Source organism: Berghia stephanieae, chromosome 1 (assembly GCF_034508935.2).
Source record: "Berghia stephanieae isolate SIO BIC M18660-M18661 chromosome 1, UCSD_Bste_1.3, whole genome shotgun sequence".
Classification (NCBI taxonomy): Eukaryota; Metazoa; Mollusca; class Gastropoda; order Nudibranchia; family Aeolidiidae; genus Berghia; species Berghia stephanieae.
This window is the reverse complement of record NC_088360.1, coordinates 132,660,466-132,674,660: the sequence shown is the minus strand read 5'-3', so window position 1 is coordinate 132,674,660 and position 14,195 is coordinate 132,660,466. Positions and strand designations below refer to the sequence as shown.

The 14,195-nt window shown below is 39.4% G+C and overlaps 1 protein-coding gene across 1 annotated transcript in view; it reads left to right on the top strand.

Moving 5' to 3' along the window:
• Positions 1-226: 226 nt before the first annotated feature.
• LOC144963224 (matrix-remodeling-associated protein 5-like) overlaps positions 227-14,195 on the top strand; it is a 15,153-nt gene continuing 1,184 nt past the window's right edge. Inside the window, exons 1-4 of the mRNA XM_078897060.1 lie at positions 227-1,100; positions 5,771-6,046; positions 9,956-10,110; positions 11,404-14,195. The exon at positions 11,404-14,195 is cut by the window's right edge and continues 1,184 nt beyond it. Of these exons, the coding sequence (XP_078753186.1) occupies positions 825-1,100; positions 5,771-6,046; positions 9,956-10,110; positions 11,404-14,195 (3,499 nt within the window). The 5' untranslated portion in view covers positions 227-824. The remainder of the gene's footprint in view (positions 1,101-5,770; positions 6,047-9,955; positions 10,111-11,403) is intronic.

Here is a 14,195-nt window from a genome sequence, read left to right as displayed (position 1 = left end):
AACTGTCATATGCTGGAAAAACTCGTATTTAAAAATTTGGCCAGAAAACTCGTCCTTCAAATATCGATTGAATTAAATGACCCTCATCTTGGCAAAATCTCTCAAACCTGGAACTTTAGTGAAGTCTCAGGTTTGAGAGTTTTTGCCAAGATGAGGATCGTTTAAATCGATGGATATTTGCAGAACGAGTTTTCTGGCCAAATTTTTTAATACGATTTTTTTTCAGAGTACGACAGTTAAATGGTTAAAAGAAATTAGATGCTTTGTACTCACTACAGATTAAACAGTGAAGTTACGTTTTATTATTAAGTTGTACCCTGATGAACGTTTTTATAACCATGAAGTTATGCTGTAACAATTCACGAACGATGACAGTAGGATGTTTCAAGACTAGATATAGAATGAAGTTGACGTCACTCGGGTCTTTGTTATTGCTTTTTGCCATCCACGTTTACGAGTAATTCTCATTAAACTGTATTAATCATACTGTAAACGTTAGTTTAAGGTTACACTTAGTTTTGTTGTGTTGGTTTGTTATATTTCCGGATGCCAATGTTGTGAGCTTCTTAGCCAAGCGCATACTATCTGCTATAGATGGAACAATATTGAAGTCACTTTGTTCCTCGTTATTGTTTTTAGCCATCAGCTATTTTAACGTTTAGATCTCACTAAATTCTATCAATCAGATTATAAGTTATAAAAGTTGAAATCTATACACCGTTATTATGTGCTGTGTACACGGTATATCCAGCTGACGGATGTTGTGAGTATTTTAGACAAACGCATAGCATTCATATTCGACCAAACAATTACCATGACAGAAAATGGGACGATCGGTGACGCTATTGCCTTTATTATTTGTGTTGGTTTTCTTGGATGTATCTTCCACACACGCCTTCAACGTTTCCCTGAAGGACGCCTATGTCGTTTTAGGACACCCGTTTTGGTGGGCCTGCCTGGTCAATAATGATGACCAAAGCACGTCGAAAGATTGGTCATTCCACTGGCGTTTTGAAGATGCTGATATTGTCGTCGTCGGTGGTGGTGAAAATGATGGAGTGGTCAGAGCAATGGACAACGGAACTCTATATTTCCTAGAGGTAAGTTATATTGAAACGTTGATATTTATTAACTCACTCAATCCTGGAGATTTTTGGTACTTTTCAAAATTGTAAAATATGTATTAAAAATGAACATGTACATTTATAGTTTTATTCAACTACAATTAACATGTAAAGAATAAAAACATTAGCTTTGATACTATGTCTATAATTTGTCTCAGAAAAATATAATAAATAGGCATGGGGTAAAAGTAACCCCGGGTATAGTCGGTGTTAGGGTTGAGTGAGTTAATGAGCTATTTTCTGTTTTGGTGATTTTGTTCTTTCATATCTTTTACTAATAGGGTTCAACAGTCGTGACGTCACTTCCCTCGTAATGACGCATAGTAACTTAGTAACTGGTTCTATTGGAACAATGCCGGGCGCCCTTATGAAATACTCTCTCCGACGAGCATAAAAGTGTATCCAGAGGATAAAAACATTACAAATCTGATCATGTGTTGACTTTTATAAATTCTGATCACATGACATGTGAAAAAGTTCTAGCCAGCATGAAGAATAAAAAGTATATATCTTCTTTGCTCAGAACCAAGCTGCTGGTTGCGGGGCGGATGTGACGTCAGACTATTGAATCCTATTTTAGTACGTATAACTTTATTGACAGGTCTGATAACCCAAATTGTTATGGTCTCGTTATTATCAGGGACATACTCTCAAACCAACACAAAATATACACACCATTAGGGAGCGTTCACATATTACGTCATCAGCTAGGGGGGGAGGGGGGGGGGTCTACCAAATGTTGACATGTGTTGACATGGGGGAGGGGGGGGGGGGCGTCAGACCCAAGATGATGTCATCAAAACATAGGCAAATTAAGCCTATTTCAAAGTTTGTTCCTTTCAAAACAGCTAAAGATAAATTGCTATGATGAGTATTGCCCATCTCTCAAGAAACAAGATGGGAAAGGGGTATCACTTCTCAAAAGGCGAACTTGCCCTAAATGTTCATTGTATCACTCCTCGATCACAGCAATGAAAGACCATTCACGAAAATGCGGCATACAAGAAGAACAGCAAATGGGAGAAAATGATGACGATGAAGATGAAATTGATGATACTATTTATAGTACATTGCCAGAGGTCCAAGGCAGAAACATTTTTGAATCAATTAATTTTATGTTTGGAAATTGAAACAGAAATTCATTCCACTAAAAGACTAATATGCTATAAAATAATTTGCCTCCTATACTATTTTAAATTACACTTTCTGAATTTTTTTTAATAGCACCAGCACCAAGTAGCCTAATTTAAATAATGTTTGTTAGATTTTATCTTTGCAAATTTAAATTTTATGTCCCCATTGTATCGTAAAACATAAATTATCAACAGTTTCTGAAATTAATAAAATGTCTGAATGTGTTTTATCAAACGTTGATAATCAATGTTTATGGTTTGAACGAATAATAAATATTGTGAAATTAAAGTTATCTTTTAGTTTTTATTAAATTAGATGACGTCATCATCTGTTGGGGGAGGGGGGGGGGTCAGGTCAATTATGACAAGTGATGACTTGGGGGAGTGGGGGGGGGGGGGTCTAAAAAGGGCAAATTTTTGATGACGTAATATGTGAACGCTCCCTTACACTAATATTATATCAGGTCCATTATGGTAATTGTGTTCGGTTTTCCGACCTGCACATTAATAGACGTTGTGCGTTGAGGTAAAACACAACAGTCGGATATTACGTACCAACACACAAAATTATGCGTAACCAAGAACGTTTATAGTCTGATTAATATATTTAGTGAGAACTAATCATATAAATGGCTGTCCAAAAACAGTACCAAACAGCTGAGTGACGTTAATTTCGTTCCTTCTATATGAACACGTTGAAATGAAAGAATGAGATAAACCGATCATCAACTGCATTTATAAAACACATTTCCCCAACTCACTATACTAACGTACTCTGGAAAAACACATATTTAAAAGCTTGGCCAGTAAACACAAAGGAATAAGGAAAGACTTCGGCGAAGTGTTGTTGCTTTTTTGCCATCCGCGTTTATAAGTAATTCTCACTAAACTGTATTAACCAGACTATAAACGTTCATGGTTACACACAGTTTTGTGTGTTGGTCCGTTATATTTCCGGATGGCAATGTTATTAGTTTCGTAGCCAAGCGCATACTATCTATTGAGATTTGTAACAATGTTAAAAAAAGTAATACTAAAAGCCATGTCAAGTTAGTTATTCATACTATAAGAGTTTCGTTTTAAAAGGCGGAACTAGACTAGATTAACTGCGCAAAACTTTAAAACGGGAAATGAAGTGAGGAGAAAATAAGTGTCAGAAGATAATCATCATCATCATTGCCTTTTTCATCCTGGGTCAGGGTATAAGCCACAGACAAACAGTTTCCATCCTTCTCTATCACCATCATCATCATTGCCTTTTTCATCCTGGGTCAGGGTATAGGCCACAGACAAACGGTTTCCATCCTTCTCTATCACCATCATCATCATTGCCTTTTTCATCCTGGGTCAGGGTATAGGCCACAGACAAACAGTTTCCATCCTTCTCTATCACCATCATCATCATTGCCTTTTTCACCCTGGGTCAGGGTATAGACCACAGACAAACAGTTTCCATCCTCTATCACCATCATCATCATTGCCTTTTTCATCCTGGGTCAGGGTATAGGCCACAGACAAACAGTTTCCATCCTTCTCTATCACCATCATCATTATTGCCTTTATCACCCTGGGTCAGGGTATAGGCCACAGACAAACAGTTTCCATCCTTCTCTATCACCATCATCATCATTGCCTTTTTCATCCTGGGTCAGGGTATAGGCCACAGATAAACAGTTTCCATCCTTCTCTATCACCATCATCATCATTGCCTTTTTCATCCTGGGTCAGGGTATAGGCCACAGATAAACAGTTTCCACCCTTCTCTATCACCATCATCATCATTGCCTTTTTCACCCTGGGTCAGGGTATAGGCCACAGACAAACAGTTTCCATCCTTCTCTATCACCATCTTCATCATTGCCTTTTTCATCCTGGGTCAGGGGATAGGCCACAGACAAACAGTTTCCATCCTTCTCTATCACCATCATCATCATTGCCTTTTTCACCCTGGGTCAGGGTATAGGCCACAGACAAACAGTTTCCATCCTCTATCACCATCATCATCATTGCCTTTTTCATCCTGGGTCAGGGTATAGGCCACAGACAAACAGTTTCCATCCTTCTCTATCACCATCATCATCATTGCCTTTTTCATCCTGGGTCGGGGTATAGGCCACAGACAAACAGTTTCCATCCTTCTCTATCATCATCATCATCATTGCCTTTTTCACCCTGGGTCAGGGTATAGGCCACAGACAAACAGTTTCCATCCTTCTCTATCACCATCATCATTATTGCCTTTTTCATCCTGGGTCAGGGTATAGGCCACAGACAAACAGTTTCCATCCTTCTCTATCACCATCATCATCATCATTGCCTTTTTCATCCTGGGTCAGGGTATAGGCCACAGACAAACAGTTTCCATCCTTCTCTATCACCATCATCATCATTGCCTTTTTCATCCTGGGTCAGGGTATAGGCCACAGACAAACAGTTTCCATCCTTCTCTATCACCATCATCATCATTGCCTTTTTCACCCTGGGTCAGGGTATAGGCCACAGACAAACAGTTTCCATCCTTCTCTATCACCATCATCATCATTGCCTTTTTCATCCTGGGTCAGGGTGTAGGCCACAGACAGTTTCCATCCTTCTCTATCACCATCATCATCATTGCCTTTTTCACCCTGGGTCAGGGTATAGGCCACAGACAAACAGTTTCCATCCTTCTCTATCACCATCATTATCATTGCCTTTTTCACCCTGGGTCAGGGTATAGGCCACAGACAAACAGTTTCCATCCTCTATCACCATCATCATCATTGCCTTTTTCACCCTGGGTCAGGGTATAGGCCACAGACAAACAGTTTCCATCCTTCTCTATCACCATCATCATCATTGCCTTTTTCACCCTGGGTCATGGTATAGGCCACAGACAAACAGTTTCCATCCTTCTCTGTCATCATCATCATCATCATTGCCTTTTTCATCCTGGGTCAGGGTATAAGCCACAGACAAACAGTTTCCATCCTTCTCTATCCTGAGCTAACTTTTTTTTAAAATCTCATTCCAGGTCATACCACTTCTCTGTATATCAGCTTCTTTAATTCTTCTTAAGACAATAGAGAAGAAAAATTTAGCGACGATGGGGGTTTTACTGTTACGACATAAACACTCTTAAATCATGATTTTCAACAATTTTCTGTGTTTACGACTTCATTACCTTTTTTATTATTATTGATTATTTGGCGTAAACGCGTAGGTAATTTATGTCGTACTACGTAAAAACAAAGTATTTAGAATTTTGTCCAGAAAAGTCGTACTTCAACTATCCATCGATTAAAATTAACCTAGTCTTGGTAAAAACTCTCTGAGAATTCTGGACAAGATGAGGGTCATTTTAATCGATTGGTATTTGAATCCCAGGTTTGACAGTTTTTGCCAATATGAAGGTCAATTTCATCGATCGATATTTGAAGGCCAAGTTTCCTGACCAAAATTTTAAATACGAGGGGTTTTTTTTTCTTCAAAATACAGCACTTTTGACAATGTAAACATTTTTTTCATTGACAGGTGAAAGAAGAGAACATAGGATCTTACACATGTGTGGTCAGTGATGGTCAAACAGCTTCGGAGACAAAAGCCTTTCTCAGGAAAGCCTACCTGACCAAGCCCATCATAACCAATCCGCCTGACCAGTCCGTTCAGATTGGGGATAGGGCCACGTTTCAATGCAAAGTCGATGCGAAGCCGGAAGCATCTATCACGTGGTTTCACGATGACAATGTAGTGACCGTTGATGATGACGTGATGACCAGTCGGTCAGGGGACGGCGATTTTACACTTCAGGTTTGATTTTCTATTTTTTTTCTCTCAACCATTAGATCTTATGGGGGCAAAGTGGCCGAGTAGTTAAGCCACTGTGATCCGGAAGGTCCCAGGTTCGAGCCCCGCTTCAGGTACTTTCTTTTTTTTCCTTAAGCAAGATTATTAACCCCCAAATTACTCACTTGGACAACATGGGTGGAATGCCTAGGCGACGGAATCTTATGGTACCGTTGCGAAAGGGTGTGCTTAATTAATTAGATCTTATTGATGCAATGCGTTTAAGTAAAATACTCACATCATCTGACAGCTGTATGTCAAATACCTACCAACATGCAAAAACCTTGGGTAAATTTAGTCTAATTGATATTTTCGTGAGAACTAATCACCAAACAGGTTGTCTAAAAACGTCAATGAGAGAGCTAAGTGACGTGCATCATTTATTCTCTAAGGGAAAAAATTTGTTAAAGTTACCAATAGTCACTCGTAAGTCCAGATAGCTTATATCCGGCTGACGGAGGTTGTGAGTATTTTACCCAAACGCATAACATAAATTTTTTGCTACGTTCAAACTTGACTTATAACCACCCGATAGTTATTAAAAGCGTTACTGAATGCCTGTGAAATCGTTATTTCACACGTTCATTTTTAACAGTCAACCGCCTAATCTGTAAAGACAGGTTTTTAAAAATTACGCCACATTTGAAGATATCATTCATAGAATCCAGGGAACTGCCGTAATCTGGAAAAAAACAAACAAACTCGTATTTAAAAATTTGGCCAGAAAACTCGTCCTTCAAAATCGATCGATTTAATTGACCCTCGTCTTGGCAAAAACTCTCAAATTTGCGACTTGATGGAAGACTTCGTGAAGTCCCAGGTTTGAAAGTTTTTGCAAAGATGAGAGTCATTTAAATCGATCGATATTTGAAGGGTGAGTTTTCTGGCCAAAGTTTTGAAAAATATAAGAGTCTTTTTAGAGTACGGCAGTTAACTGGTTGAAATGTGCGGCTATGTGGTCTTGTGGTATGACACTCGCTTTCGGATCGGAAGGTCCTGGGTTCGAGCCTCGCTCGGCGCATAGTTGAGTCCTTGGAAACGGCTCTTTACTCACATTCTCTCACCGTACTCAAGTGTAAAATGAGTACCTGGCCTTTAACAGCGTTGTCTCTGTCCGAAAAAAAAATTGTAATGCCGCCTAACAGGCGTCATATCCCGTCCTAAATATTAAGTGTTGCTGTTGGTCAGGGAGCCCTTGTAAAACGCTTTGAGCACGTTTTGTGGATATTGCGCTATATGAAAGCTCATTTTTTTAAAATGAACGATTGAAATAACTAGCGAAATTCATGATGTTCAAATGTGCACAGACAGACCGACGTTTGTTGAACATCTCATTGTGATAACATCTATGACTTCAGAGGATATCAAAATACAATTATCTGATAAAATCCTTAACTCACTCAATCCTAGAGATTTTTGCTACTTTTCTCAATTTCAAAAAATTATATTAAAAAATGAGCATGTGCATAGATATTTTTATTCAACCACCATTAACATGCAAAAATTTAAGAACATTATCTTTGATACTTCGCCTATAATTTGTCTCAGAAAAATGAAATAAATAGGCATGGGGTAAAAGCAACCTGGGTAAACAACGGATATAGTCGGTGTTAGGATTCAGTGAGTTAAGCCTTTTGGTAATATCTCATTTATATCTATTATGAGGTTTTTACTCCATTAGTTTCTTGATTTAAAAATAGGATACAGTATTATCAAGAATAGAAACAAAACAAGCAAAAAAGAAATAAAAATGAATAAAGTATCAAAGAAATTAAAAACAATCACCCCCCCCCCTAAATCCCTAAAAGAGATGAAAAAAACGCCCAGAGAAAACGAAAAACAATACCAAAAAAATCGAGAGAGAGAGAGAGAGAGAGAGAGAGAGAGAGAGAGAGAGAGAGAGAGAGAGAGAGGGGGGGGGGATTGGAACAAAATACATTTTTAAAACATGAGTATTTTCTTCAGGGGAATGAAATTCCATTTAACTCACTCAATCTTAGAGATTTTTGCTACTTTTCAAAATTAGAAAAAATGTATTAAAAATGATCATCCCACACAGATAGTTTTATTCAACTATCATAACATGCAAAAACTAAAAACATAAGCTTTGATACTACGCCTATAATTTGTCTCAGAAAAATGCAATAAATTATAGGCATGGGGTAAAAGTAACCTGGGTAAACTACGGATAAAGTCGGTGTTAGAGTTGAGTGAGTTAATGAATCAAACTACACCCAGGTGCGAATTTTCTTTCATCTATTTGTATAACCTCTGGATTTGACATTTAGTTTGATAAGAAGTTAAGAATGACGCAATGTTGGATAGAGACTTGTGTGTGTTTGTGAGGGGGGGGGGGTGTTTGTGTATGTGTGTGTGTGTGTGTGGGGGGGGGGTGTTTGTGTGTCTGTGTGGCGTGTTTGTGTGTGTGTGTGTGGGGGGGTATTTGTTTGTGCGTGTGTGTGTGAGTGAGAGAGAGAGAGTGAGAGGGAGAGCGAGATGGTGTGTGTGTGTGTCTGTGTGTGTGAGAGAGAGAGAGAAAGAGAGAGAGAGAGAGGGCGAGAGAGAGAGAGAGAGAGAGAATGTGGGGAGAGAATGTGGGGAGAGAGAGAGAGTGAGAGAGAGAGAGAGAGCGAGGGAGAGAGATGGTGAGAGAGAGAGAGAGAGAGAGAGAGAGGGAGAGAGAGAGAGAGAGAAGCAGACTGATATATTGAGCGGGTGTTTCTTTTTTTTCTTCCCATTTGTCTCTCTTGTTTAGATAATTCATCACCTTCTTCCCCATTATGTTTTATTCTATTACAGTGTATTCCATATAGAACAGGTCTCGAGATAAAAGGAACCCGGTTATAACAGGGTTTTTAAAAGTGTCCTCGTTCTTTTCATGTTTTTACCGTTATTAAAAGTTACCGCCTATAGCAGGGACTTATAAGAACCAAATTGGTTATAACAGGGGCGCTGAAAACCACTTAATATTCCAAAATACAATGCATGTGCGGCTATGTGGTCTAGTAGTATGACACTCGCCTTCGGATCGGAAGGTCCTGGCTTCGAGTCCTGCTCTGAGCGGCGCATAGTTGAGTCCCCGAAAAAGGCTCTATTATACTCACATTCTCTTATTGTTTTCAGGTATTGAAACAGATCTGTTTCTGCCGGAAAAAATATATTGTAATATTGCTTGACAGGCGTTATGTCTCGTCCTTCATGTATAGTGTTTCTGTTGGCTTTGAACCCCTTTTAAAGTGATTAGCGCACGTTTATTTGATACTGAACTATATACATTCATTAAGCTTTTTGTTGTTTTGTTTTACGGTCCACACAAAAATAGAACTCAACAATCTGGCCCAACTTCCAAACAATGACAACATTGTTGTGATCAACACAATAACGTGTTTTGAACAAAAATGATTATAATATAAATATTAAAGCTTCGAAAAATAACAAAATACCAAGTGCGGAACAATTCGGGCTCAAAACCCTTCATCAGCCAATAACAAGAGCAATAAACACACCAACACGTCAACACCAACACCGCACTCACTCTACTCAATGGCCACGTGGTTTGTTGCTGTTCAACAATCGGATCTTTCTTTTCAGAAGAAAACACGCTGCTTTGGTGGTTTATCAAACATGCAAACTGTCCATGACTGAGGTTGTCTCGCAGTCATTGATTATTGAAAATAAACCAATTGATGCTGTGCGTTTGGCTAATATACTCATAACTTCCGCCAACAAGATATAACGTATCAACACACAAAACTATGTGTAACGGTGAACGTTTATAGTTTGATTGATAGAATAAATATGAGAACTTCTCATAAAAATGGCTGGCTAAAAAAAAACAAAAAAAACAATCTCGTTCCTCCTATTTATATCTAGCTACATGAAGTGACGTATAAAGATGTCGGTGTTTACAAATGTGTTGTGGGACATGCCCTCCTGGACCAGCCGCTTCACTCTGATGGGATGAGACTCCAGGTCTTTGGGGAGCCGTTTATCATCGTGGGATTGAAACCAAGTTCCTATCCAGTCGGGTAAGTAACAATACTGTGATGTAGGACAATATTATACGATTCTTACACTCTTGCTTTTTGGAATACTCTTCAACAGTCGTAACGTCACTTCCTTCCTAATGACGCGTGGTAACTTAGTAACACTGGCTCTAAACTATCGGAACAATGGCGGACGCTCGTATGAAATATTTCTCCGGCGAGCATAAAGGAAATCCAGAGGAAAAAACCCCCATAAATTTGATCATGTTTTGACTTTTACACATTATGATCACAAGGCATATGAAAAGTTCTAGCCATCATGAAAAATAAGAAGTAATGATTTTCTTTGTTAGAACCAAGATGGCCGCCGTTGCCGGGAGGCGTGACATCAGACTATTGAATCGTATTCTGGACGTGGTCTCAACCGCTGCACGAGTTTACGAGTTGGGAACAAAGTTTGAATTCCAAAAACGCAAGAGTGTAAGAAATAATTTATACTACACCTCAATCGATTCCTATTTCGTCATCTTTGAATAAAAGCCATGGTCAAAAGCATTTATCTAAATAATACTTATTTTTAAAGAATCAAATGTCTAGTGAAATTTAACGATTGATAATATGACGTCACAAATTATTATTGTAAACTTGATATCATTACGCGTTACTATTTAGGGAGAGGGGTGAAATAGTACACGGTTTTAAAGCATCAAAAATCAAATCAAATCAATTCATTTCTGAATTGAATTTGAACGCTGCTTGACCGGAAACTCTTACTTGGGGAGGAAGGGGGGGGGGGTGGAGGAGGTTAAAAACACATAGTTTCGTTTTATGTAAAAGAAAAAAAACCCAGAGTAATGATGTAATATGGGTAATATTGTGTGCGCATGCATGTGTCTGTGTGAGTCTGTGTGTGGTGGTGGTGGTAGGGGGGGGGGGGTTGTAATAATAAATTATGTTGTTTAAATATCATTGCAATTCGAGTTGACATAAACCGTTTGCATTAATTTCCTTTATATGTGATCTAGGGGTATGACACTCGTTTTCGGATCGGAAGGTCCTGGGTTCGAGCCTCGCTCGGCGCATAGTTGGATCCTTGGAGAAGGCTCTTTACTCACATTATCTCACCGTACTCAGGCTAGGTGTAAAATATGTACCTGTCTGTTAACAGCGTTATCTCTGTCCAAAAAAAAAATGTAATATCGTCTAACAGGCGTCATGTCCCGTCCTAAATATTAAATGCTGTTGGCGAGGGACCCCTTGTAAAGCGTTTAGAACACGTTTAGTGGATATTGCCATATATAAAAGCTCAATTTTTTCTTCTTTATTGTTACACAGATACAATATTTCAATTCCATGCCGGGTAGAGAGCAACCCGGAGGCAAACGTTGTATGGAGATTTGGCCCTTCCTCCACCGCGCCCAACGCCACAAGATCGCCAACATCCTCACCAATGTCTACATTTACATTATCCAAAGACGACCCTCTAACAAATACAGGCCAATCCGTTGTGTCGTTGAACGATGAAGGCGATTTAATTCTTATCACAAACGCAACTGAAGAATTAAGCGGACTTTACTCTTGTAGTTGGTCAAACCAATTTGGTACTGCTGAATCCAATGCAACAATCACGATCTCCGGCTCACCGGAAGTACCAGAATTTCTGGAAACGCCCAAAAATCAGGACATCGTTGAATCGTCGGAACTTCGACTGCACTGCGCAGGAAAAGGAAACCCATCTGTGAAAGTCTTGTGGATTTTTCCAAAGGGATCTGGGGAAAACCTTAAGGAATTGGATGGAGATGTAAACGAATCTTATTTTGTGGTGAAGGAAGTGACTCAGTATGATGGTGGAGTTTATACGTGTGTTATTAGTAATGGTGAAGGAATGAACTCTGTCAACACAACTGTTAATGTTCTATTTAAACCTGATTTTGTTATAACACCACCACTCAGTATCAACGCTAAGAGAAACACAGTTTTAGAGATACCATGCAAGGCAGAAGGCAACCCAGCCCCAACCATAAAATGGAATCTTCCGTGGACAGAAAATGAAATTATAACATCTTCAAAATATTCGGTCAACAGCATTTCATTCAACGATAGTAGTCTTGTCATAATTAACGTACAAGATATTCATGACGGAATGTATCGATGTATTGCATCAAATGAAATAGGATCGGTTTCGGTGTCAGCCAAAATCTATGTCATACGTGGTCCTGTTATTATCAAATCTCTCACAAGCGTAGGGGTGACGGAAGGAGATGAAGTGTTATTGCAGTGTGATGTCAAGAGCTACCAGCCTCTTAAAGTGGATTGGTTTTATAAACACTTGCTCGACCCGTCCCTTCAGGCCATCAATATCCAGAAAACACTTGAAATGGTGTCGGGTGAACATGTAAACATGACGGAAGCCGGACTTGTCAAAATTGAACCGGATAAAAATACCGGATTACCGGAATCCAGCACGTACACGGATAAAAATAATGACGTATTTACGTTTTATTTACAAATAAGAAATATTAAGGAGGCTGACGCTGGGATTTACGTGTGTAGAGTCGAGAATGATGAAGGCGCGGCACATACGTTTGGTGTTGTAAGGGTAATCACATTCCCAGAATTTACGATAACGCCATCTGATACAAAGGTACTACCTGGATCGGATGTTGCCCTGCATTGCCACAGTGTTGGTATTCCTGTCCCGTCTCAGAGGTGGCTTTATAAAGGTGGAAAGTTGATTTTGAACTCTCGAATTGTCATGGACAGCAATGGCTCTTTATCTATTTCTAACATTAGAGAGGGAGAAATCGGAATCTATACGTGCCTGGCCACAAACCAAGCTGGGCAGCGTTCAGTCAGTGCAAAACTCTCAATGTCTTCAAAACCTCGTTTGGTCAACGCGCCAAGTAATCAAACCTTCTTAGAATACGAACGGGGAAGTTTGAATTGTGAAGGGTATAGCGATCTTCCATTTTCTGTTCTTTGGTATGAATCAGACAGGGATGGAAATCGAATTAATTTGGTGGGTAAGAATGTAGTCCGTAAAACTAATTCAAAACAGGAAGCTTCAAAGAATGACATTATATCTCTGAGTGGAGGCGACGAAAATACAAACATTTACATAGACGAAAGGGGCTCTTTGGTTTTTGAATGTATTGAAAAATTGCACCAGACATGGTATCTGTGCGAGTTGAAAAACCAAGACGGTTCTGTGCAATCGGAGCCCATCTTCGTTCAGGTGGAAACCCTCCCGAAAGCGACTTCACTGACTGTTTCAGACCCCAATGCTATTGAGGGGGATGACATCGAGTTGAGATGTTCCGTCGACGGTTTGACAACGAATTTTAACGGGAAGATCTCGTGGGTGAGTCCACAGTATTTGGAAATAACCGACTCCGGAAATACATTTTTTCCAGAGATTTCTGTGGAAAGTGAGAAGATTACGTCTTCCGTAGACCTACCAGCGCATTATTCCGTGCTCAAGATAAAAGAAGTTGATAATGCCCGGCATGGGGGTAGTTGGAGGTGTAAGGTATGCAATATTGTAGGATGCAGTGTTAGGAAAATAACAATGACGGTAGTTGGCAAGCCTATTGTACGAGCTATTTCATCTGCCATTGAGGAAAACGAAATCTCAATCAAATGTCTTTCATACGGCAATCCCAAACCGGATATCACTTACCTGTCCAATGACCTTGGCATTACTAATAACACAGAAGGACATCGGGTTTCCAACAAATCTCTGATTATAGACGACCAAAGACTACAGACTAAATATTCATGTGAGGCGATGAATATTCATGGTGTAGATAAAAAGACATTTGACATTCCGACAACTCCTATCATTACAAGTGTGATTCCAGGACAGACTAGCCTCGAGGTGAAGGTCATGTCAGATATGCCGTCTGCGCATGTCTCGTTGATCCAATTACTTCTTGAATACAAACAATCTGGCGCCACAAGTGAGTGGAAGACTCAATCATATCAAATAAATGGCGATTTGATGGAATATCTAAACGTGTTTAAGGACGTGCGGATCGAGAATGTAAATAAGACATGCCGTGAATACACGGATGATAACAGTATGCAATATGGCAATGATAAACCAATAATTCCAAACGACGGACTGA